Below are 26,308 nucleotides of genomic sequence, written 5' to 3' on the forward strand. Positions count from 1 at the left end.
ACATCTCTCTTGAACTCTAGGTCAAGCACTTCCTTGAATGACACCGTCATCAGTCATCAGATTCAAATCTTAGTGATTTTGTAGAATTTGTAGGGGAAAAAAAGTTACCAAACTCAGGTTCAGTCTTTATTCTTCTAGATTCCTCCAAGGTTTTGATAAGCCATTATACCCTACCATTCTTGGTGCACTTTTGATAACTTCCATCTGGTCCATCAGTGTTTCTGTACTAAACACCTATATTCTACGGTCTCCCCTCTGCTGTACCTAAACCAGAAAGCATTCTAAACATGTTGGTGAGAAATGGACGACCTCCACCAGCACAGAGAGAGACCATATAGGTCTTTCATTTCAATTTCCAAATAAAGTAAGAGTTAATCTAACAAGACTTCAGACAACAATGGGTAGCGTCCTGACTAACCATAGTGTAAAGAGAAACACACATTTGGCTCATGGCAGAGTCATTAGTTAGGTGAGAAGGTAAGTGCATCCTCACTCTGGCCATCACCTGCTTACCGGACTCTAAGAACACACAGAGACAGAACACACACATGCAGAGGACGGTGCCAGGGGGTTCACTGCTTAATCAATCAAATAACTTCATTTTTCTTGTGAGTGAAACTTCTTGTGTGGGATGGTACATACAACAAGACAAAGGACATACGGGACAACTGTATCTTCATTTAACTTCAAGGTAAAACTTAAAGGGATGGGGTGGAGGGAATATTGTTCTACTGTATGTCTCTGTATTACTAAGTGAGGATATATTCTGTCAACACTCCATTTTAAGAGCATTTGTGTCTAATGGATCTGCCTTTGATTGTAAACAAATAAGATGCATATGTAGGACTCCACAAGTTTTTAAAAGGATTCCATATAATAAAATCAGGGAATATCTGGGCATCACATGCCCATTCAAAATTCGTTTTTCTTTCTGTATTGGTACATGAACCACATGGAATTGTTTTCAGTTAGGATTCATACTCCCTCAGCACACAATGCTGCCGCCGTTTGTCAATACACAGGAAAGATTTTCCTCTAACGGAGATTGTCTGCCATTTACGTCACACATTCAAATTTGGGTGAAATTAAGACAGATCTGAAGCCTACAAGTAATACTCATCATGAGGATCCCCACACAGTCAGCAATAGGATGAATGAAACTTAGGCAAGTAAGTTTCAATATTTTTCAATGAACACTAACTACATAATATAATTCTAACATCTGGCTGAGCAGCAAATGCCCCAAAAGTTTGGAAAGAGGTTATTTTTAAGAAGTATTTATTCATTCATGAGAAGAAAAAAGCAACATGCGATAGCTTAGCTATCCAGCCACCTTGATCTAATCGTATCCACCGTATTCCACAGAAACTCTGTTCATAATTGTGTGTCAGTCATCGGTTACACCGTCTGTGAAGGGTAAATATGTAACAAAGTGTTTCTCATATCACAACCTTCTTGGAATCATGCTGTGCCATGAAGGAAGCGGTGCTACTCTTATCAGAGTCCCTACACAATAGTTTGTGTAGCATGGAAAGCAACAAAGTACATAAGATGTAGCCTTCGTGTAAAGCACTGGTTTAAAGCAGTCTTCATTCATGATCAAAATCGCTCATCTGACATTTTAAAAGTTGTGGCAGTATCTCTGCTTACCCCTAAAGAGGATAAAATATTCGTTTGAACTTTGATATAGCAGTTATTAATATTCAAAGCATCATAGTGACACAAAATATTTAATTAAAAAGACTGAGATTATATAATATATATATATTATTAAATTATCTAAACATGTTACAGTAACACGTCAACATAGATGACACATTGCTTAAAAAAAGTTTACGTATGTATAAACTTCCTTTACCATGGAGTGGAGTTTAGTCCGCTAATGTAGGTATAACTAGACAGGTACAGGTTTCATTTAACAGACAAGACAAAGTCCTCGTCATTTGCTCATGTGGGATGTCCTGCACAAGTCCTTAATAAACACGAATATGGTAAGAAAACATGTCGCATAGACGTCTAGAAGATATCTAGTAGACCTTCTGTACGGGTCGATTGCATTTTGAAAAGTCCCTCGTAACATGTCTCAAAAACTTTACACATTCAAACAATGTGAGAGTCCGCGTCAATGCAACTCCATCTAGAAAGGCATCACAGACATATTCCATATTTTTAAATAGAATCTCAAGAAGAAAATGTTTTTTCGCAGTAGCAATTCTGCGCTACATTATATCTTTCAATTCCTGAAAGCGACACATTTGGAACCCCAAATGAAACATAGCTACAAAAGACAGAACAACTCTTCCGTGCGTTGCGTTCACAACGTGCGAGAATTTTGTAAGAAATATAATCTAAAAGAACGAGAAAGTGCAACTAACAGGACAAAAAGTTAAAGAGACGTGCCACGGCAGGGGTAAACAACACTCAGGAGAGCGAGCGAGTACTGTACACACCTTTAAATTATGGTAGCTATAGTTTAGAAAGTTGGAGCTTCCTTTTAACCATGTAAAACTCTTAAATGGTGCATAATTCACTTACTTTTCTCTCGCTTGACTATCGGAAGGGACGACAGCTCCTTTACCTTTGGCGTACATGCTGGATTCTGTTTTAAGACTTTTACCCCTCTCAACACCTGTCAAAGAAAGCAGCCAGGAAAACGTTCTATCTCCATAGCTACCCCTTTAGTGTTTTTCCTCCCCCCTCCTTTTTTTTTTTTTTTTTTTTTTTACATCTCCAACATTGGCCACAAATCAGGCACAGTTTCTATTGGGGGGACTTGAAACAGACCGCTGGTGGATTTTTTTTCCCCTCTTAACCGCTGTTCGAGAATGTATTCTTACTCCCTCCGCTATGGAATGGTAGGGGCTTCTTAAAGGGGAACACACACTCTTCTTGTTTACTGACCTCAGAAACATGTAAGAGATTGAGATGTGAAAAACAGACTAACTGAAGCCCTCAGCTTAAAGCCTTCGTACTTGTTTGAATATAAATGTTCAAAATGGCAATTTTGTCTGACCATGATACAAAAAGTATTTACTTTATAGATGTCTCTTTTTTTCTACCAGGTTACAATGAATGGACTGAACTGAATAATGTATCCATTAGAGAGCTCTCAGCATTCTAATTCTGACTGGGAAAAAAGGAGACTACTATGGGTAACATACGTAAGACATGTATCATCATAATCAATACAAACAAATGTCTAGGTTTCGCGATGAATAACTACGATTCAGAAAAGAACGTGTCTGAGAAAACTGGGTAGACTATAGCAAGCTTTATCTTGAGAGGTCACTCACTCAGACCTATGCAGACTTCTTAAATGTTCAGTCCCTGAAAGAGAAACAAATGGATTGTGCTCACTAACTGGGAGAGTACATGAACTTTGTGTACTACATTTCACTGTCAGCTGATGGTTTACATTTCTCAGATCATACATTCAAAAGGGATTGACCAAAGGCTCAAGCCCATTTTCGCTGCACTCCAACGTTGACTTAATTTACTGAGCAGTCCTAGGGAGGTGAGGGGCTGGACAAATACATTTCACGGTAGCTAATTGAATTATACAAATAGCCAAACTGACCATTGTGTGAAAGGCTACAGCCAGCATTAAAACGTATGAAAATAACGAGTCAGTCTCCACAAAATGTATCAGTTTAAGTATTGTGCATCACAACTGAGTCACAGATTTGTAATATCTTTACTGAGGATGTAAATATGCCTGTTGTTGGGCATATTAGGTTTCTCCATTGTGTAAAAGCATTATTTTCCTATTGAGATGCATTACATAGAATATTGTAAACTGCCTCTTTAAGAACATCATGTGTATGATGACATGCAAGAGATCAGACATTCATTAATTGCTATGATCATTGAGGAAGCTATTCCTTTTCCTTTCTTTCTGTGCCCCCAAATGTTCAGATATAGCCTACTAGCGAAGATTGTATGAAGATGCCTAGAAATTGCTTCTCCAAAATAAATCCCTGATCACGCTTGTAGGCAATGTCATGGCGATGTTGGTTAGCTAAGCTCATGCCAGAAACATGTCATCGGTCTCTAGATCGTCTCGCGCCGAACTGCGCATGTGTAGGCCATCAAATCAAAGGCACTTCTTCGAAATAAAGTTGTTTTTGACGAAAATGAAAACGTGTCAGTTTGTTACTTTCACCAAGTTGGAGTAATAACATGTACAGCTACTTTAGGCATTGACTCAAATCTAGATGTGCCTTTAAATCTTGAGAAAATTAACAACCAAGGAAGAATTTTTCACTTCTCCCATTGACTTCCCAAACCTCTGTCTGGTCTGTCGAGTCTACTTCGAGAAGCATTCCCGGAAGTGTCGAGCTGTTGGTATTCTGGGTTTAGAAACTCTATACTTCTAGTAAAGTTAGCAGGTTGTTGTTAGCTAGCTAGGTAACATGACTGAACAAAAAGTAAAAAATGGCCCGCAAGTTGTTTTAAAACAGCCCTTTTAAACAGGTTAATACTCGCAAGGCCGCGTGACCGGGCAGAATACCCAGACGCATCCTCAGAGCATGCGCAGACCAGCTGGCAAGCATCTTCATTTACATTTTCAACCGCTCCTTGTCCCAGTCTGCAATCACAACATGTTTCAAGCTGACCACACTTGTTCATTTTCCCAAGAACTCTAAGGTAACCTGCCTAAATGACAATAGCCCTATAGCATCCACATCTGAAATTATGAAGTGCAATTGAACGTCATGGTTAAGGGCATGTAAGTAAGCATTTCACAGTAAGGTCTACACCTGTTGTATTCAGTTCATGTGACAAATACAATTTGATTTGATTTGACATCAACAACATCAACCCAGATACCCTGACCCACTCTAATTTGGATACTGCCTTGAATAGGAACCCTGGGACTGAACACCTCCCTCTGCAACTGAGTCCTGGACTTCCTAATGGACCGATCCCAGGTGGTGAACGTCGGCAACAGCACCAACGCCAGCACCACGCTGACCCTCAACAAGGGGGCCTCCCCAGGGGTGTGTGCTTAGTCCCCTCCTTTACGCCCTGTTCACCCATGACTGTGTGGCCATGCACGACTCCAACACCATCAAGTTTGCTGATGACACAACGTTGGTAGGCCTGAACACCGACAGCGATGAGACAATCTACAAGGAGGAGGTCAGAGATCTGTCAGTGTGATGCCGGGACAACAATCTCTTCCTCAATGTCAGAAAGACCAAGGAGCTGATCGTGGACTACAGGAAACAGGGTGTGGGGTGGGGTGGGGGGGGGAGGGGAGGGGAGGGGCACGAACCCTGAAGAGATTTGGCATGGGCCCTCAGATCCTCACCAATCCATCACAGCCTGGTATGGCAACTGCACCGCCCTCGACTGCAAGAGTGTTGTGCGGATGGCCCAGTGCATCATTTAGAGCCGAGTTCCCAGCCGTCCAGGACATTTATACCAGGTGGTGTCTGAGGAAGGCCTGGAATATTGCCAAAGACTTCAGCCACACCAGCCGTGGACTGTTCTCTCTGTATGTGGTTGTGTGACGCCACACACAATCACACATACACACAATCACATATACAGTAAATGCTGCTGCTACAATTATTATTATTATTATCAATCCTGCTGCTCAGTCACTTTTACCCTTTCCCACATGCACATACAGTGGCTTTTCGAAAATATTCACCCCCCTTGGCATTTTCTTTATTTTGTTGCCTTTATTTTGTTGCCAACCTGGAATTAAAATGGATTTTTGGAGGGTTTGTATCATTTGATTTACACAAATGTCTACCACTTTGAAGATGCAAAATATTTTTTATTGTGAAACAAACAAGAAATAAGTCATTTAAAAAAACTGACTGCATAACTATTCAGCCCCCCAAAGTCAATACTTTGTAGAGCCACCTTTTGCAGCAATTACAGCTGAAAGTCTCTTGGGGTATGTCTCTATAAGCTTGGCACATCTAGCCACTGGGATTTTTGCCCATTCTTCAAGGCAAAACTGCTCCAGCTCCTTCAAGTTGGATGGGTTCCGCTGGTGTACAGCAATATTTAAGTCATACCACAGATTCTCAATTGGATTGAGGTCTGGGCTTTGATAAGGCCATTCCTTGACATTTAAATGTTTCCCCTTTAACCACTTGAGTGTTGCTTTAGCAGTATGCTTAGGGTCATTGTCCTGCTGGACTGTGAACCTCCGTCACAGTCTCAAATCTCTGGAAGACAAACAGGTTTTCATGTATTTAGCGCCATCCATCATTCCTTCAATTCTGACCAGTTTCCCAGTCCCTGCCGTTGAAAAACATCCCCACATCATGATGCTGCCACCACCATGCTTCACTGTGGGGATGGTGTTCTCAGGATGATGAGAGGTGTTGGGTTTGCACCAAACATAGGGTTTATCTTGATGGCCAAAAAGCTCAATTCTAGTCTCATCTGACCAGAGTACCTTCTTCCATATGTTTCGGGAGTCTCCCACGTGCCTTTTGGCGAACACCAAACGAGTTTGCTTTTTTTCCCTTTAAGCAATGTCTTTTTTCTGGCCACTCTTCTGTAAAGCCCAGCTCTGTGGAGTGTACGGCATAAAGTGGTCCTATGGATATATACTCCAATCTCTGCTGAGGAGCTTTGCAGCTCCTTCAGGGTTATCTTTGGTCTCGTTGTTGGCTCTGATTAATGCCCTCCTTGCCTGATCTGTGAGTTTTGGTGGGCATCCCTCTCTTGGCAGGTTTGTTGTGATGCCATATTCTTTCCATTTTTTTATAATGGATTTAATGGTGCTCCGTGGAATGTTCAAAGTTGTGGATATTTTTTTATAACCCAACCCTGATCTGTACTTCTCCACAACTTTGTCCCTGACCTGTTTGGAGAGCTTCTTGGTCTTCTTGTGCCACTTGCTTGGTGGTGCCCCTTGCTTAGTGGTGTTGCAGAACAGGTGTCAATATACTGTGATCATGTGACACTTATATTGCACACAGGTGGACTTTATTTAACTAATTATGTGACTGCTGAAGGTAATTGGTTACACCAGATCTTATTTAGGGGCTTTATAGCAAAGGGGGTAAATACATGTGTGCGCACCAATTTTTACATTTTTAAGCCTTTTTTTGAAACAAGTAATTTTTTTAATTTCACTTCACCAAATTTGACCATTTTGTGTATGTCCATTACATGAAATCCAAATAAAAACCAATTTAAATTACAGGTTGAAATGCAAGAAAATAGGAAAAATGCCAAGGGGGATGAATACTTTTACAAGGCACTATATCTACCCCTTCTCCCACTGTATCCCTGCACATTGATGATACTGGTTCTGACCTTGTATATAGTGTACATTGTCTACCACAGTACGAGTCATAATACCCATTAACCTAGCGGTCAAACACGGAAATGGTGCCAATCGATTTTCCACTATTCATTTCTTCCATAGGGGAATTTAGAGACACTTAAAATAAGGGCTGTGTTTCGTGTAGGCTTAGCCTGGCGTGATATTTTGATAACTGTGTAAATGTCTCTCGGACAAGGTGACTTTAATCAACCTATTTGCTTGTATTTACCCCCCAAAAATGAAATGCTAATGTGGCTATCATGAAGAACAACATATGTCTGTCTCAAGCTTCCCGTCACTCCTCAGAGCCATGATGATTTGGACGACACTGCCGAATCGAGGCAAAGGTAAGAATCTCAGGATTAACTATCTACTGTTCCCCGGGCGCCGAAGACGTGGATGTCGATTTAAGGCAGGTTGGTTTGAATCCAGGCTGCATCACATCCGGCCGTGATTGGAAGTCCCATAGTGCAGCGCACAATTGGCCTGGGGTAGGCTGTCATTGTAAGGACTTGCCTAGTTAAATACAATGAAAATTGTTTGTGGGTGAGGGGTGGGTTGCCTACTTCATGTACTACTTGACTTGTAGCTCCCCTAGCTAGGTGTATTATTTCAGTCTGGCTTTTTGAGAGGTTTCAGAGATGGACTGATTATCATCCTCTCTTGAGTGAACAGTGTGCTTAGTTTACTGCAGGAAAACATTGTTTGCTGTTACCCTCTGGACAGCAGATCATTAGTATAACTAGTGGGCAGGTTTATGTAACCTTATTTAGTTCAACCTGCTATGGTGGGGTTTAAATGAATTGGTATTCACACGTTTGTTTTTGAGGTAAAATTAAGGGGGTATTGATAAATAACGTGTGTGCCACTCAAGTTGAAGTTGTTGACTGATGCCATGGCGGCGGCTGCTAAGTAGAAGGGAGCTTCTGCAAACCAGAAGTCTGCAGTCAAGGCAGCACTGGTCCACACCTGCCTTGTGTCTGGTGATTGGTACAGTATGTACCTTCAGGTTCCTTTCCAAGTGTAGGTTATTGTACTGCCCTATGTGGACAGTCTTTCATACCGTACAATTGAAGTCAAAAGATTACATGCATCTTAGCCAAATACATTTAAACTCAGTTTTTCACAATTCCTGACATTTAATCCTGGTAAAAATTCCCTTTCTTAGGTCAGTTAGGATCACCACTTTATTTTAAGAATGTGAAATGTCAGAATAATAGTAGAGGGAATTATTTATTTCAGCTTTTATTTCTTTCATCACATTCCCAGTGGGGCAGAAGTTTACATACACTCAATTAGTATTTGGTAGCGTTGCCTTTAAATTGTTTAACTTGGGTCAAACGTTTTGGGTAGCCTTCCACAAGCTTCCCACAATAAGTTGGGTGAATTTTGGCCATTTCTTCTGACATAGCTGGTGTAACTGAGTCAGGTTTGTAGGCCTCCTTGGTTCTGAGTCAGGGCTTTGTGATGGCCATACATTGACTTTGTTGTCCTTAAGCCATCTTGCCACAACTTTGGAAGTATGCTTGGTGTCATTGTCCATTTGAATGACCAATTGCGACCAAGCTTTAACTTCCTGACTGATGTCTGGAGATGTTGCTTCAATGTATCAACATAATTAATTGTCCTTAATGTTGGGCTTCACAGACACACCATAATGACCACGATTTCAATGATGCAACTGAGACGGAATGACGTGAGGGACCCTGAGTATGACTGGACATGGACCGGATATTTGTGACAACGACCTAGAAGGGGTGCAGAAACATATTATGTTTAAACCATAGCTAAGCATCTCTCTAGGTACCCCTTATTCCACACTGTCTTTTATAGTCCCTCAACTTTGGACACTTTGGAACTCTCCATCTTAGCTCTGAAAACCCTCTTTACCTTCACCCATTTTCCATATGCTGCTTCCTTCACTTGTTCTTCTCCTGATTGGATAACATCTAGACTCAGGAACGCATTTAAACATGTTGTGTTGTACTGTTCATGCTACCTTTTTTTCACCTGTGTAATGCAGTCCTTTTACATTAAACCTACGTTACACATCCAGTTGTTTCTCCATTTGTAACTCACCCACCAAAAATCCCAATATTCTGTTTTACATTTTGTGTTATTTGTTCTGGTCTAATTCCTATAATGAAAAAGCAGAAGAATCTGTGCGCTCTCGGATAGTAATAATATTTCACATGGTGCTCTTCAATGTCCCACGTTTATGGCATTGATGAATAAATCATTTTATGTTTACCTATATTCAGATGTGTATATGTTATATATACAGTGCCTTGCGAAAGTATTCGGCCCCCTTGAACTTTGCGACCTTTTGCCACATTTCAGGCTTCAAACATAAAGATATAAAACTGTATTTTTTTGTGAAGAATCAACAACAAGTGGGACACAATCATGAAGTGGAACGACATTTATTGGATATTTCAAACTTTTTTAACAAATCAAAAACTGAAAAATTGCAAAATGATTCAGCCCCCTGAAGTTAATACTTTGTAGCGCCACCTTTTGCTGCGATTACAGCTGTAAGTCGCTTGGGGTATGTCTCTATCAGTTTTGCACATCGAGAGACTGAAATGTTTTCCCATTCCTCCTTGCAAAACAGCTTGAGCTTAGTGAGGTTGGATGGAGAGCATTTGTGAACAGCAGTTTTCAGTTCTTTCCACAGATTCTCGATTGGATTCAGGTCTGGACTTTGACTTGGCCATTCTAACACCTGGATATGTTTATTTTTGAACCATTCCATTGTAGATTTTGCTTTATGTTTTGGATCATTGTCTTGTTGGAAGACAAATCTCCGTCCCAGTCTCAGGTCTTTTGCAGACTCCATCAGGTTTTCTTCCAGAATGGTCCTGTATTTGGCTCCATCCATCTTCCCATCAATTTTAACCATCTTCCCTGTCCCTGCTGAAGAAAAGCAGGCCCAAACCATGATGCTGCCACCACCATGTCTGACAGTGGGGATGGTGTGTTCAGCTGTGTTGCTTTTACGTCAAACATAACGTTTTGCATTGTTGCCAAAAAGTTCAATTTTGGTTTCATCTGACCAGAGCACCTTCTACCACATGTTTGGTGTGTCTCCCAGGTGGCTTGTGGCAAACTTTAAACTACACTTTTTATGGATATCTTTAAGAAATGGCTTTCTTTTTGCCACTCTTCCATAAAGGCCAGATTTGTGCAATATACGACTGATTGTTGTCCTATGGACAGAGTCTCCCACCTCAGCTGTAGATCTCTGCAGTTCATCCAGAGTGATCATGGGCCTCTTGGCTGCATCTCTGATCAGTCTTCTCCTTGTATGAGCTGAAAGTTTAGAGGGACGGACAGTTCTTGGTAGATTTGCAGTGGTCTGATACTCCTTCCATTTCAATATTATTGCTTGCACAGTGCTCCTTGGGATGTTTAAAGCTTGGGAAATCTTTTTGTATCCAAATCCGGCTTTAAACTTCTTCACAACAACATCTCGGTCCTGCCTGGTGTGTTCCTTTTTCTTCATGATGCTCTCTGCGCTTTTAATGGACCTCTGAGACTATCACAGCGCAGGTGCATTTATACGGAGACTTGATTACACACAGGTGGATTGTATTTATCATCATTAGTCATTTAGGTCAACATTGGATCATTCAGAGATCCTCACTGAACTTCTGGAGAGAGTTTGCTGCACTGAAAGTAAAGGGGCTGAATAATTTTGCACGCCCAATTTTTCAGTTTTTGATTTGTTCAAAAAGTTTGAAATATCCAATAAATGTCGTTCCACTTCATGATTGTGTCCCACTTGTTGTTGATTCTTCACAAAAAAATACAGTTTTATATCTTTATGTTTGAAGCCTGAAATGTGGCAAAAGGTCGCAAAGTTCAAGGGGGCCGAATACTTTCGCAAGGCACTGTAAAAGGCATATGTACACATTTTTTACTATTGATTTATTTAAAACAATGTAATTGTTAGAGTTCAGGTGTTTGACGTGATTGATGGGTGACTAGGTGCATTCATGTCAAATAAATCTGCCTATTCGTTCCTGGTTTTGTATACATTGTATAATGAGTTCATCTGGCTTTGAACAGAATATGTCAACAAGTTAGTTCTGAATTGTTTAATACAGCACTGCATTCTGACACCATGCATTGAAATAGATTTCACCTTGTCATATAGTTGGCAGAAATTATAAGGGATTAAATAAAGACCTCTATCAGCTGCAGCAGAAGAGGATCTGGTAAAAATAAGGGTTGGCTGCTAGTATCATCTAGGTAGGTAGTTAGCTATTTAGCTTCTTTGCAAAAACCTGCCTAGTATTCATGGCACATTATACATATCTGACTGCTACTAGGATAGTATTCTGTACAAGACCAAATGCACAAATAAGACATATTAGTTACATTAAATATGGAACTATCAGGTATGAAGGTAAGACCCAGATGCAGACAACGTCGAACTAACAATGGTTTAATAATCCAACAGGGGCAGGCAATAGACAGGTCAAGGCAGGCAGGGGTCAGTAAAACAGAGGTGGGGCAATGGTACCGGACGCCAGGCAGGCTCAGGGTAGGCAGAGGTCAATAATCCAGAGGTGGGGCAAAGGTACAGGTCGGCAGGCAGAGTTGTCAGGCAGGCGGGCTCAGAGTCAAAACCATGAGGGTGAGAAAAAGAGACTGGGAAAAGCAGGAGCTGAGACACAAAAACGCTGGTTGATTTGACAAACAAGACGAACTGGCAACAAACAGAGAACACAGGTATAAATACACAGGGGAAGATGGGCTATGCCTGGAGGAGGGTGGAGACAATCACAAAGACAGGTGAAACAGATCAGGGTGTGACAGTACCCCCCCCCAGCGTCCTACCTGGGCGCATACCTGGTTGACCGGGGAGCCGGCAGTGGAAGTTGGCGATGAGGGCTGGGTCCAGGATGTCTCTAGCAGGGACCCAGCACCTCTCCTCCTGGCCGTAACCCTCCCAGTCAACCAGATACTGGAAACCCCTGCCCCATAGTCAAACACTCAGGAGGCATCTCACCGTGTACGCCGGATGGCCATCGATGACATGGGGAGGAGGGTTGGGCCTGGAAACAGAAGATAAAGGGCTGTGAGACACAGGCTTAATCCTAGACACATGGAAAGTAGGGTGAATATGGAGGGTACGAAGTAACAAAAGACAAACAGCAGTGGGGCTAATGACTCTAGAGATGGGGATCGGGCCGATGGAACGGGGGAAAGTTTACGGGATTCCACCCAGAGGGTAGTGATAGTGTGGAGCAGAGGTCCGGTGGCGATCCGTTTGTCGCCTATACCTGGAAGTGATCTTCAACCGAGCGGCCCGGGCTCTCTTCCAGGTACGGCGACACCGGCGGATGAACATCTGGGCAGAGGGATTGCAGACTTCCTCCTCTTGCTCGGGGAAGAGCGGAGGCTGATATCCCAAGGAACACTCGAAGGGCAAGAGACCAAGGAAGGGTGTTGCGAGCGTACTCAACCCATACCAGTTGCTGATTCCAGGTGGTAGGGTTGGCGGAGACTAGGCAGCGAAGAGTCGTCTCTAAGTCCTGGTTGGCTTGCTTCGACTGGCCGTTGGACTGGGGGTGGAATCAGGAGGACAGGCTGGCCGACGACAGTAAATTAAAATGTTCAATATTTATTTTGTTTTGGATCGTAGCTAGTAGCTAGTTAGCTGACAGAAAAGGTGTCAGCCAGACATGATGTGCAGGAGTAAATAAATGTTTACTCTTGCATGATGTCTACTTTGATGCTAATTAGAATGTTCAAACCTGAGATTAAATCGAGCCGAATATATTGATTAAAGTTAACTTGTCTGAGAGAGATTTACACGATTATCAAAACGTCACCGCCAGGGTTAAGCCTACACGAAACACACCCCTTATTTGAAGTGTTTATGAAATCCACAATGGATTAAATGGATGGTGGAAAAATGATTGGAACCATTTCTGTGTTTGACCGCTAGGTTTCATGGGTATTATAACATGTCCACTGTGGGGCTCTATTCTCTATTCTCATGTGTTTGTATATATCTGACCTAATATTGATTCTGTGCTCTTTAAGATCCTATTCTTGTGACGATCGTCGTAATGAGCGGACCAAGGCGCAGCGTGATTGAAGTTCCACATCTTTATTACGGTGAAACTTTAAACAAAAACAATAAACCAATAACGAACCGTGAAAGTAGTGGTGCACAAACACAAAACAGTATCCCACAAACACAGGTGGGAAAATGGCTACCTAAATATGATCCCCAATTAGAGGCAACGATTACCAGCTGCCTCTAATTGGGAACCATACAAAACACCAACATAGAAATATTGAGCTAGAACACCCCCTAGTCACGCCCTGACCTACAACACCATAGAGAGCCATTGGTTCAGGGTGTGAGAATTCTGGATATTCTATTTTCTTACCTTTAACATTAAACACTGCATTGTTGAGGAAGAGCTTGTAAGTAACCGGTGCATGCAACAAATAAACCTACATTTTATTTGACATGGTTTATAGATGTAAAATGCAGGCCGCCAATCCACCACAGCAAGAAAAATTATTGCGGCAGTAATATGGGTCATAGCTTTCATAGAACCATTTGGGCTAGAAGCAAGCCATTTTCACTGTAGTAAAGGTACAACCATGATGCTAACTAATATGCATTCACTTTATTCTCTAGGGCACTCGGAAACAACAGTAGAGCAATGCCTAATCATTACAACAGTTATTATCTGGGTAATTGTTTTCTAGCCGCACTCGTGCTCCGAAATAAAAATTCCAGGTAGCACAGCAAAATATTTAGCAGCATATGCGGCCAAAATGGTTGAACTTTAGAGCCCTGGCTGAGGCTGATGTTGGGAGGACGTCAAAAGGGGAGTGAAGAGAAAGTACGTAATGTGGCGAGTTGTACCCTTGCATGTTGAGCAACCTCAACTGAAACCTAAAATGTTAACTGCCCCCCCCCCCCTCCCCCCATTGACAGTTTCATCTAATGATCTAATTGAATACCTAAATTCTGACTCCATCGTTAAGAAGTGGCTGGGGGTGGAACTACTCATGCTCAATTATTTATTGTCTTGATGTAGTAACAATAACCTTCATAGACCACCACCCTGCACAGAGCAACCTTCCTCTGTAGTAAACATGTTATATCTTTGTTATACAATGTCAATAGAAACAAAATGGATACGTGTAGTGTAGCAACCATTTCAACAGTGCAGTGTGTCCTTGTGGTGTGCGAAGGTGCACTATTGGAAATGATTTGTATTCCCAAATATTAGACTGAGTTGGAATAAAAAAACAATAGCTTGCCGTCCAGCAGAGGAATTCCCCCAGCTCCTGCCATTGTGGGGCCAAATGATAATTAATCACAGGTTGAATAATTTAATGCAGAGCCAATGAATGCTTTTCTCCCGATTCTCAGCACCTGCCTTAGGAGTGTCCCTGGGGCCGATGAGGGGGGTGTGTGTGTGTGTATGTATGTTTGGTGCTGCGGCCTCTTTTGGGGCCAGAAAGAGGGAGAACAGAACCCAAAACAACCAAACACAGGGCAGTACTGAAACCTCCGCCCTGCTATCCTCTGACTCAGCCCTGACTCATAAATGGCGCCGTGATCCTTCTCTCTCCTTCACTTAGGAGACTCTGATTCCTTTTTGTGCTTGTAAAACTACAAACCTGAGGCCTTAAATGATGGAATCCGCAGAAGGGGGAAACAGTCCCACTGGCCGCTCCCCCACCATTGTTATTGTTTCTGTTGCTGAGTTGAGGATCGTTGCGCAGCTTGGTAAAAACAATTGCAGTTTATACTGTACTGTGCAGTACTATCCCGCATGCAATGATGTCCGAGGGGTAGAAACGGTGTTCGTTATTTGCAGTAACTTCTTTGTTGTTGTAATATCTTAAATGGACGTGGATGTTTCACCATTTAGGATTCAAGCTTTAAACAGCATATTCAGGCGTACTGTCAGACATGCTCAAGGTTATGTAGACTATACTTTAAAAAGATCAGTGCACATACTTGGTGACATACTCAAGATTCCCAGGATTCATTGAATCAAGTGCCGATCAAGTACAACAACACTTGGGGTAACAGTGCATGTAAAAAGTATTAATTATCCTTCTGTTAACAACATATGATGACAGACTAAAAAAATCTATCAATTGTGGATTCAGCCACACAGACACAGTACAATAGGAGCCAGATTGGGCTGAATTATCTCTGGACTGATATTCTCTTGCTGATTGGATTAAGAAGTCAGAAGATCCCTCTCACATGTTGATAGGACCATTTCACCACAGATGTCACTACCGATCTACAGTATACAGTAAGTACATTGCTACCTAAGACCTAAATACCAACCCTGGCCCCATCTACTGTATGTAACCAGGAAAATATCTGACAATAGGCTGTATCTGTAAATATACTGTTTCTTTAAGTGGTGTTTAATGCCCTAAGCATGTCTTATATAATACCATGGTGCAGCCTATAAACCCAGATGTGGACCAGTCTTCCCCTACTCTTGGGTTGATTTGATTTGATTATCTGGTTTGTCTTGGTCACCAAGTTCATCTGTGGTACCTCACTCTAAACATCGCCCGTCCATCCGCCCCCTCCATGTGAAAGCCATTGGCACTGTGGTGTCTTGAACAGGAGGCCTGGGAGCTGCTTGGCACACTGTGTACTGCGTGCTGTGGTACAGAGTGCTGGGTGTCACGGTAGCTCCTCCACTTGCTCGCCAAGCGGCCGCCTGTTCCTTTAAGAGGCAAAGAGAGCCGGACCGGGGAGAGGCGCAGAGAGGCAGCCGCAGCAGTGGTAATGTTCTCATGTGTTTTCTTTCTGTGGGAAGTGCCACAGCCCCACCACAGCACACACACACACTTGCATACATGCATGCACAAACACATATACACACACGCAGGCATGCATGCATGCACGCACGCACGCACGCACGCACGCACACACGCACACACGCACACACACACACACACACACACACACACACACACACACACACACACAGAAACACAGACATGCACACACACACACACACACACACACACACACACACACACACACACACACACACACACACACACAGAAACACAGACATGCACACACAAACACGCATGCACAAAGACATACACACACACACAGACGTGCATGCACACAGACACACACAGACGCTGTGTGTGTTAGTGAGAGGTTCTACCCTCTCACAGTCTGAGGAAGGAGGTTCATGTTATTGATGACTGTCTTCCACTGCCGTTTTCCAATCAGTTTACTATAGGAGTATGGAGAAGGAGAGGAGAGCAGAGGAAAGGAGAGATGGGGTTTGGGAGAGATAGTTTGGTTTGTTTGTTGGAGAGAGTGAATAACACCATATGGACTGCTACTTTGGCTGCTCTCAGGAAACATTGCAGTAATGATGCCAAAAGACCCTTGTTATTTTCTGTGATATTTGGGAGGAAGAATTTCCAGTGTTTTCCATTGTGGCTTCCTGCCCCTGTGTTAGATGAGGACTGCAAACCGACTTCCTGCTCCATACAGTGAACATGTCCTATGCCTGCTCAAAAGCCATTAACCATTAGACTATTCCAGGCTGTTCCCCCAAGTATATTGGCATTTCTTCTCTCAGACAGAGTGGAATTACCATCTCAATACTCACAGAAAGCAGACCACAATGGCAGCTCTGAATGTGGCAGCGTTTGTGGCTTTGCCTGTTCCTTCAATAAGCTTTGTGCTGCCGAAATGCTCAGACGCACATAAGCCGGACCTGGAGGGCCATGGCAAACCGCAGTCAGAGTCTGATAAGGAGCGCTGGTAAAACATGTAGCCTGGTAGGCACAGAGGCATGGTAAATTGCATCACTGGCAAAAATGCAACCAGCATCCAAAATGCCTCTGTAGAACCCACAAGATGTGAATGGTGCCAAGTTTCCCCCTTCTTTCTCTCTCTGCACCCCCCCCCCCCCATCTTTTTCTTCCTCCCCCCCTGCCTCTTTCTCGGTTTCTGACCCTCTCTCTTCCAAAACATACACATGACCACACTTGCCAGCACACGTGCCCACACAAGCGCGTGCATACATTCCCCACCACCATGGCTGTCTCTACTGCTTGTCTCCCATGCGCCCTATACACCACTGCCAGCATAGAGTGCTATGACCTCCCAGTGCCCGGAAGGGTGAGTGTGTATGTGTGTGTGCGTGTGTGTGAAGGGGGAAGGGTTTCCAGATTCCGGTTTTTAGCAGACGGATAATGGGGGTTGTCACACCAGGGAGTCAAGGATAGACTCTTGTCTGTTACTACTGTCCTACAGAGAGCACTGGTATTAAATTGGCACTCTGCCTTTGCCATTCATCCTCACTGTTCACCAGTATATACTGTAACCCATCCATCCCATACAAACAGACAGGGGTCATTCTCAGCTTCAATCAAGTCTGTATGGTATTATATTATATATATGTTTTTTATGTTATTGCATGGACCAGGAACATGTCCTAAATACGTCCTTACACAGCTTATTACAGTACACATACAATAATAGCACATACTCTACATTGCCTAGGTGGATATTTTGGAAACTTTTGAATGGTAGATTCTGTACACACATGACCAACATTTACATTTTTTTTTAATGACATGTTTGTGTATGAAAACAGTAGTGAAGACAATGGGAAGAGATGGCTGCTGTTTGGTGTACAGAAGTCATCCTCTGCTTGTACTGGACTAACTTGACTAAAGTGCGTGTGATGCAAAGCGGGGGTCAACAAAAGGACGGTATGAAAGGCTGGGAGGGAAGCAAGCAACATTATTATCCAGCCAGAGCTCTGATATGACTAATGCTCTTTAAAGTAAATAGCCATTTTTTTTACAAACACCTACACAACCGGATGACAATTGTGCTTTGTGATCCAGACTGTGGAGACTGTGGAGTGTTTAAAAAAAAGAAGATTCAACAAAATACATCCATAAATAGAATTCAAGGATAAGACCAGCATCTTACACAGACCATTGCATGGATACACAATATAAATACAAAATTATGTGGACACCCCTTCAAATTTGTGGATTCGGCTATTTCAGCCACACCCATTGCTGACAGGTGTATAAAATCGAGCACACAGCCATGCAATCTCCATAGACAAACATTGACAGTAGAATGGCCTTACTGAAGAGCTTAGTGACTTTCAACGTGACACCATCACAGGATGCCACCTTTGAAACAAGTCAGTTCGTCAAATTTCTGCCCCGCTAGAGCTGCTCCGGTCAACTGTAAGTGCTGTCATTGGGTTTCCATGGCTGAGCAGCTGCACACAAGTCTAAGATCACCATGCGCAATACCAAGCATCGGCTGGAGTGGTCTAAATCTCGCCGCCATTGGACTCTAGAGCAGTGGAAATGCGTTCTCTGGAGCGATGAATCACACTTCACCATCTGACACTCCGACGGACAAATTAGGGTTTGGTGGATGCCAGGAGAACGCTTCCTGCCCGAATGCATGGTACCAACTGTAAAGTTTGGTGGAGGAGGAATAATGGTCTGGGGCTGTTTTTCATGGTTCGGGCCCCTTAGCTCCAGTGAAGGGAAATCTTAATGATACAGCATACAATACATTTTTTGACGATTTTGTGCTTCCAACTCTGTGGCAACAGTTTGGGGAAGGCCCTTTCCTGTTTCAGCATGACAATGCCCCCATGCACAAAGCGAGGCCCATACAGAAATGGTATGTCGAGATCGGAGTGAAAGAACTTGACTGGCAGCACAGAGCCCTGACCTCAACCCCATCAAACACATTTGGAATGAATTGGAATGCTGACTGCGAGCCAGGCCTAATCGCCCAACATCAGTGCCCGACCGCACTAATGCTCTTGTGGCTGAATGGAAGCAAGTCCCCGCAGCAATGTTCCAACATCTAGTGGAAGCCTTCCCAGAAGAGTGGAGGCTGTTATAGTAGCAGAGGGGAGACCAACTCCATATTAATGCCCATGATTTTGGAATGAGATGTTCGATGAGCAGGTGACCACATACTTTTGGTCATGTAGTGTACTTTATCTGTGCTCGGTGCTCAAATGACAAAAGCAGCTTCTGTATCTACAGTAGTTACTCTGCAGGAAACAACCTTTCATATGAACCCTTTCCTCTTACAGACACATTCATAACATAAATCAGGGAGGTAAAAGTAGGGGTATGGGAATATGCTCTCGTCTCATTGCGAGGATTTGAAAAGTAAAAAGTGAAAGCTGAGATAACACCATGGGAAGCCGTGGGACCAGCAACACTGGGCCCCACGCTGGGGTGGAGGCTTCACAAGAGTGTTTTTTTTGCTCTGTGTGAAAGCATCCTGGTGTGTGCCAAAGGTACTCATTGCTCCAGCATCAGTGGAACTGGTGCAAACTAAAAATGGGTATCTGAGGAAGCAAGGGAATAAGGAGAGGTTTTAGGGGCTTGCGTCTGACTGTGTGTGTGTGTGTGTGTACTTGTGTGTACGTGTGTTTGTGTGTGTGTGTGTCAGAGGAGGCTGGTGGGAGGAGCTATAGGAGGACGAGCTCATTGTAATGGCTGGAATGGAATTAATGGAACAGAGTCAGACATGTGGATTGATGTGTTTGATACAGTTCCATTCCAGCCAATACAATAGCTCCTCCATCCTCCTATAGCTCCTCTCACCAGCCGCCTCTGGTGTGTGTGTACTTGCATGTGTACGTGTGTGTGCTTGTTCGTGTGATTGTGCGGAGTGTGCACTAGTATGTGTGTGTGTGTGTATCTGTGTGCGTGTGTGTGTGTGTGTGTGTGTGTGTGTGTGTGAGTGTGTGTGTGTGTGTGAGTGTGTGTGTATGTGTACTGTATCTGTGTTATGTAGAGGAGGAGGAGGAGGGGGGTGGAAGCCTTGTGGAAAATAGGTTGATGTGACCTACATATCCACATGGCTGCTCATTAGCATACACACATAATTCTGAGGCAGATAATAACCAGTGACTTGTGTCACAAAGACGGGCAAGAAGAAGGCTATTTACATTATTTGCATTGTGTCCTTTGTTTGCCTTTAACCGTGTCACCTCCAGGCCAGATGGCAAGTACTCAAATGAACCTCACCCGCCCATAGTGACATGCTGAATGGACAAATGAAACTGACTGACTGGAGAGCACTCCGTTTTGGGAATTGCATGACAGAAATGTACACGATGACAGTAATATTATAATGGCGGAGGTTGATAACCAGTTTATACTCTAGGTGATTACAAGTCTATACCCAGAAAACCATTCATGTACTCAGAATATGAAATGAAGTTGTGGGAAAGGTGTAAGAACATTCCCCTTAAAACACAAAATCTTTCAAGTTGTTTTGATGATTATACAATGTTGGTATTAGGGTGGAGAAAACGTTCATCTGATGTTGCAAGAATGTTAAATGAACATATTTTTTATGTTCTTTTAACATTCCCAAAACATTTCATTATCTTGTGAATAACCGTGTAGGGACATTACAATAGATAGGTTCCCAGGTGTGAGGACATTCTTCCAATGTTTGTATCGTGGTGCACAAAACATTCCCTCAATGTTCTTAGAGTGTTATTCCTGTGTTCCTAGAATTACACAATTACATTTTGAGCAGTCCATTGATTTTTTTTCATGTGTCAGTACTATCTTACTGTTGAGTAATTTGCTTGTAGAACAATTCATGTCGAAACACACATCAAGTATTTGTAATCACTTGCCAGTTTATTAGGCATTGATTGTACACAGTTATACTGCATTTTGTTAATAGTCGCAAGCAGGGATCAAACCTGGGAGCTTTGGTGTGTCATCAATGGAATTAATCCACTGCACCACTGGCACGGGAATTGCATACATGAAAAGCTGTTCACACCTCTACTCTGACTTCCAGGTTGTGGTCTTTGTCTTTGCAGAGAGAGGATAACTACATTTAGAAAAAGAAGAAGAATCCTCTATTATTTCTTATTCTACCAATCCTCTCTATATACTGTAACGTTATTTTCCCTACGAACATGATTTCAGATATTATGTTAAATGATTGCTTGACAGATTGTGGTGAGGTGTACATATTGGTGCATATGTACTAAGACATATAGCCATAGCTTGAATCATAATTGAAGGATTTCAGAGCAAAAGGAAATCCACTACAAACATAATCATTCTGGTGCCGCAGCAGACTAAGTAGCACTATGTTCTATGAGTATTACAGGAACCTTGTGCTATTACATCCCCTGGCAACGTAATGAGAACCTTATGGGAATGTTCTGTGGTAGTTATTACAGATGTTGTGTAATAACAGTTTAGTGAATGTCCAAGGATATTTCAGTTGAAACATTTTCGAGAAAGAATGTTTGGTGATCATTCTTTTTTTTTCAATTTCAATTTCAATTTTTACCCCTAATTGGTAGTAGTTACAGTCTTGTCTCATCGCTGCAACTGCAACGGAGAGGCGAAGGTCGAGAGCCATGTGTCCTCCGAAACACAACCCAACCTAGCCACACTGCTTCTTGACACGATGCACATCCAACCCAGAAGCCAGTCGCACCAATGTGTCGGAGGAAACACCGTACACCTGGCGACCTGGTCAGCATGCAGTGCGCCCGGCCCGCCACAGGAGTCGCTAGTGCATGATGAGACAAGGATATCCCTGACGGCCAAACCCTCCCTAACCCGGACGACGCTGGGCTAATTGTGCGTCGCCCCATGGACCTCCCAGTCGCGGGCAGCTGCAACAGAGCCTGGGCTCGAACCCAGAATCTCTGGTGGCACAGCCTTAGACCACTGCACCACCCGGGAGGCCTTGGTGATCATTCTTTGAATGTTAGTTGGACGTTATCATCCTGGGAATGTTCCCGGTTTGTTGTAGATCAAATCTAGCATGAATAATTCTATATCAATTTAGACCACATAAACATAGCACTAAAAATGTATCTATCAGATGTCGTCCCTCAATGTTTTGTTACTCTAAAAACACACCAAAAAAGGAAAAGAAAGAAGGGTCAAATATAAACCATAATGGCCCTGTACGTAAATGTGAAATGGGGGAATCTCTGTTTAACAATAGTGAGTCACATAATCCCTTACAACTTTGAATTCCAATATCTTATAAACACACAAATACCACAGAGCCACAGGACACATTGAGAGATGTTTGAACTTTGCCTAATGTTCCCAGCCCCCTGACCGTGGAGGTTATTTGCTGTTGTCTATCTTTTTGCCTGGCTCTCTGTGGCTGGAGTTTGCAGCAGTCATCCCCAGGACAGCTATTAATCACAGACTGAAATGATAGATGTTCTGCACACCAGCAATGCAATCTATTTTGCCTAAGTACAGACAGTAGATGTGCCATGCATATTTATCACTAGTTGTGGCACGAGAACACGCACACGGTGCGTGCGCACACACATACACACACACACCTATTCTTCACCTCTGCCTGTAAACAGCATCAGCACCACAATGACACTGTGTTCAGAATGAAATATAACAATTACTGCTCCTGTGTAATGGCACATTGCTGACTCTCAAGAGCCATTTTGATTAGGCGCTGGAGGAATACTGGTCAGTCTTTGGCATGGGGTCTCTAAATTACTTTTCTACAGGCTTTGTGACTCAGAGGACCAGTGGATTCCAATGAATATGAATATAGGATCGTTAACCCAGCACTCCCTGTTCTCTACTAATGACAAATCACTGGGTGCTGAACACATCAGACCACATACCTTTAATATTTTATAAACATGTAGGTGGCTTTATGCAACATCTTTCATACAGTACTGTATGACGTGTCTTTGGTCGCTGTTAACTAAATTAGTTAGATCAGTGAGTATATTCACAGAGGTGATCACTAAGTCTAGCCCCCCCCCCCCATGCATGATGCACTCCATGGCTTGGTTTGATGATTTAATTGCCCCTCAGTAACTGAACTGCCCCTCAGTAACCGAACTGCCTTGTTAGCTGGGGTTGGAGGGTGGAGGATGGGGGCTGGATGGTGGAGGATGGGGGCTGGATGGTGGGGGCTGGAGGCTGGAGGGTGGAGGGTGGGGGCTGGAGGGTGGGGGCTGGATGGTGGAGGATGGGGGCTGGAGGGTGGGGGCTGGATGGTGGAGGATGGGGGCTGGATGGTGGAAGGTGGGGGCTGGAGAGTGGAGGATGGGGGCAGGATGGTGGAAGATGGGGGATGGAGGGTGGGGGCTGGATGGTGGAGGATGAGGGATGGATGGTGGAAGGTGGGGGCTGGAGAGTGGAGGATGGGGGCAGGATGGTGGAGGATGGGGGCTGGAAAGTGGAGGATGGAGGGTGGGGGCTGGATGATGGAGAGTGGGGGCTGGAGAGTGGAGGGTGGGGGCTAGAGGGTGGAGGATCGAGGATGGGTAGTGGGGGCTGAATGGTGGAGGGTGTGGGTTGGAGGGTGGGGGCTGGAGGGTGGAGGATGGAGGATGGGGGATGGAGGATGGGGTCTGGGAGCTGGCAGAGATGATGATGAGGAATTAGCTGGAACAAAGAGGCACATCGAAACCACAGTGGTAGAGGCATGGATGCAGACGCCAACGCCTCAGCAGCCATCTCCTGAAAACGCTTGGGTACAATGTGGTTTTCAGTGTACAACACCAAAAATCACACATGCTCCCTGTACTGAAGGAGCTGTGTCAACTTACTGCTGATGTGGGGTATGGAGGGAGAGAGAGGGTGGGTGAGAGAGAGAGAGAGAGAGAGAGAGAGAGAAGGAAGGAAGGAAGGAAGGAAGGAAGGAAGGAAGGAAGGAAGGAAGGAAGGAAGGAAGGAAGGAAGGAAGGAAGGAAGGAAGGAAGGAAGGAAGGAAGGAAGGAAGGAGATAGTTAGAGAGAGAGGGAGAGCGAGAGAGAGAGATTTTGACCCATGGAGAACTGGTGGCTTACACTACATTAAAAGTGAGAGGCCATGAATAGTTAAGGGGCATTCCTGTGAGATCACACACACAAACTCAGTCTCCCCTTCATACCCACCCAGACCAAGCTTCCACTGTTTCTAATGATGGAGACTTACAGTATTCAGGTTATAGCCTCAGAAATTGCAACCCAAATAAATGCTTCAGAGTTCAGGTAACAGACATATCTCAATGTCAACTGTTCAGAGGAGATTGCGTGAATCAGTCCTTCATGGTGGAATTGCTGCAATGAACCACTTCTAAAGGACACCAATAAGACGAAGAGACTTGCTAGGGCCAGGAAACACGAGGAACGGACATTATACCGGTGGAAATCTGTCCTTTAGTCTGATTTGAGAACATTATTTTTTTGATTTTTGGTTCCAACCATCGTGTTTTTGTGAGATGCAGAGTAGGTGAACGGATGATTTCTGCATGTGTGGTTCCCACCGTGAAGCATGGAGGACGATGTGGGATGGTGTGGTGGTGCTTCGCTGGTGACACTGTCTGTGATTTATTTAGAATTCAAGGCACACTTAACCAGCATGGCTGCCACAGCATTCTGCAGCGATATGCAATCCCATCTGGTTTGTGCTTCATGGGACTATCATTTGTTTTTCAACAGGACAATGACCCAACATACCTCCAGGCTGTGTAAGGGCTATTTAACCAAGAAGCAGAGTGATGGAGTGCTGCATCAGATGACCTGGCCTCCACAATCACCCGACCTCAACCCAATTGAGATGGTTTGGTATGAGTTGGACCACAGAGTGAAGGAAAAGCTGCTGACAAGTGCTCCGCATATGTGGGAACTCCTTCAAGACTGTTGGAAAATCATTCCAGGTAAGGCTGGTTGAGAGAATGCCAAACGTGTGCAAAGCTGTCATCAAGGCAAAGGGTGACTACTTTGAAGAATCTCAAATCTAAAAGATATTTTGATTTGTTTAACACTTTTTTGGTTACTTCATGATTCCAAATGTGTTATATCATAGTTGTGATGTCTTCGCTATTGTTCTACAATGTAGAAAATAGTACAAATAAAGAAAAAACATTGAATGAGTAGGTGTGTCCAAACTTTTGACTGGTACTGTATATATATTTTTTAAAATGTGCATATATTTGTTTACATCCCTGTTAGTGAGCATTTTTCCTTTGCAAAGATAATCCAGCCACCTGACAGGTGTGTCATATAAAGATGCTGCAAATAGCATGATCATTACACAGGTGCACCTTGTGCTGGGGAGAATAAAATGCCACTCTAAAATGTGACATTTTTGAGGGAGTGTGCAATTTCCATGATGACTGCAGGAATGTCCACCTGAGCTGTTGCCAGATAATTTAATGTTAATTTCTCTATCATAAGATACCTGGAACGTCGTTTTAGAGAATTTGGCAGTACATCCAACCGGCCTCACACGCAGACCACGGGTCACCACTACAGCCCAGGACATCCACATCCAGCTGCTTCACCGGCGAGATCATCTGAGACCCGCCACCTGGACAGCTGATGAAACTGTTGGTTTGCACAACTGAAGAATTTCAGCACAAACTGTCAGGAACCGTCTAAGGGAAGCTCATCTGCATGCTTGTCGTCCTCAGCAGGGTCTTGACCTGATTGCAGTTCGGCGTCGTAACCGACTTCAGTGGGAAAATGCTCACTGGCCACTGGCATGCTGGAGAAGTATGCTCTTCACAGATGAATCCCAGCTTCAGCTGTACTGAGCAGATGGCAGGTGGTTTTGCTGATGTCAACGTTGTGAATAGAATGCCCCATGGTGGCAGTGGGGTTATGGTATGGGCAGGCATAAGCTATGGACAACGAACACAATTGCATTTTATCGATGGCAATTTGAATGCACAGAGATACCGTGATGAGATCCAGAGACCCATTGTCCTGCCATTCATCTGCCGCCATCACCTCATGTTTCAGCATGATAATGCATGGCCCAATGTTGCAAGGATCTGTACACAATTGCTGGAAGCTGAAAATGTCCCAGTTCTTCCATGGCGTGCGTTCTCACCAGACATGTCACCAATTGTGCATGTTTGGGATGCTCTGGATTGACGTGTACGACAGCGTGTTCTGTTTTCGTCAATATCCAGCAACTTCACACAGCCAC

The 26,308-nt window shown here is 43.6% G+C and overlaps 1 protein-coding gene across 2 annotated transcripts in view; it reads right to left on the bottom strand.

Annotated features, from left to right (window-relative positions):
* The window catches only part of ssbp4 (single stranded DNA binding protein 4), a 133,053-nt gene extending 130,356 nt beyond the window's left edge, over positions 1-2,697 (bottom strand). Inside the window, exon 1 of one of the 2 annotated variants that reach the window (XM_021603840.2) lies at positions 2,536-2,697. In XM_021603840.2, coding sequence (XP_021459515.2) covers positions 2,536-2,591 — 56 coding nt within the window. In that variant the 5' untranslated portion in view covers positions 2,592-2,697. The remainder of the gene's footprint in view (positions 1-2,535) is intronic. The other variant, XM_036978055.1, reaches the window with a different exon arrangement.
* Positions 2,698-26,308: the final 23,611 nt, after the last annotated feature.

This window comes from Oncorhynchus mykiss, chromosome 5 (assembly GCF_013265735.2).
Source record: "Oncorhynchus mykiss isolate Arlee chromosome 5, USDA_OmykA_1.1, whole genome shotgun sequence".
In the NCBI taxonomy this organism is placed as follows: Eukaryota; Metazoa; Chordata; class Actinopteri; order Salmoniformes; family Salmonidae; genus Oncorhynchus; species Oncorhynchus mykiss.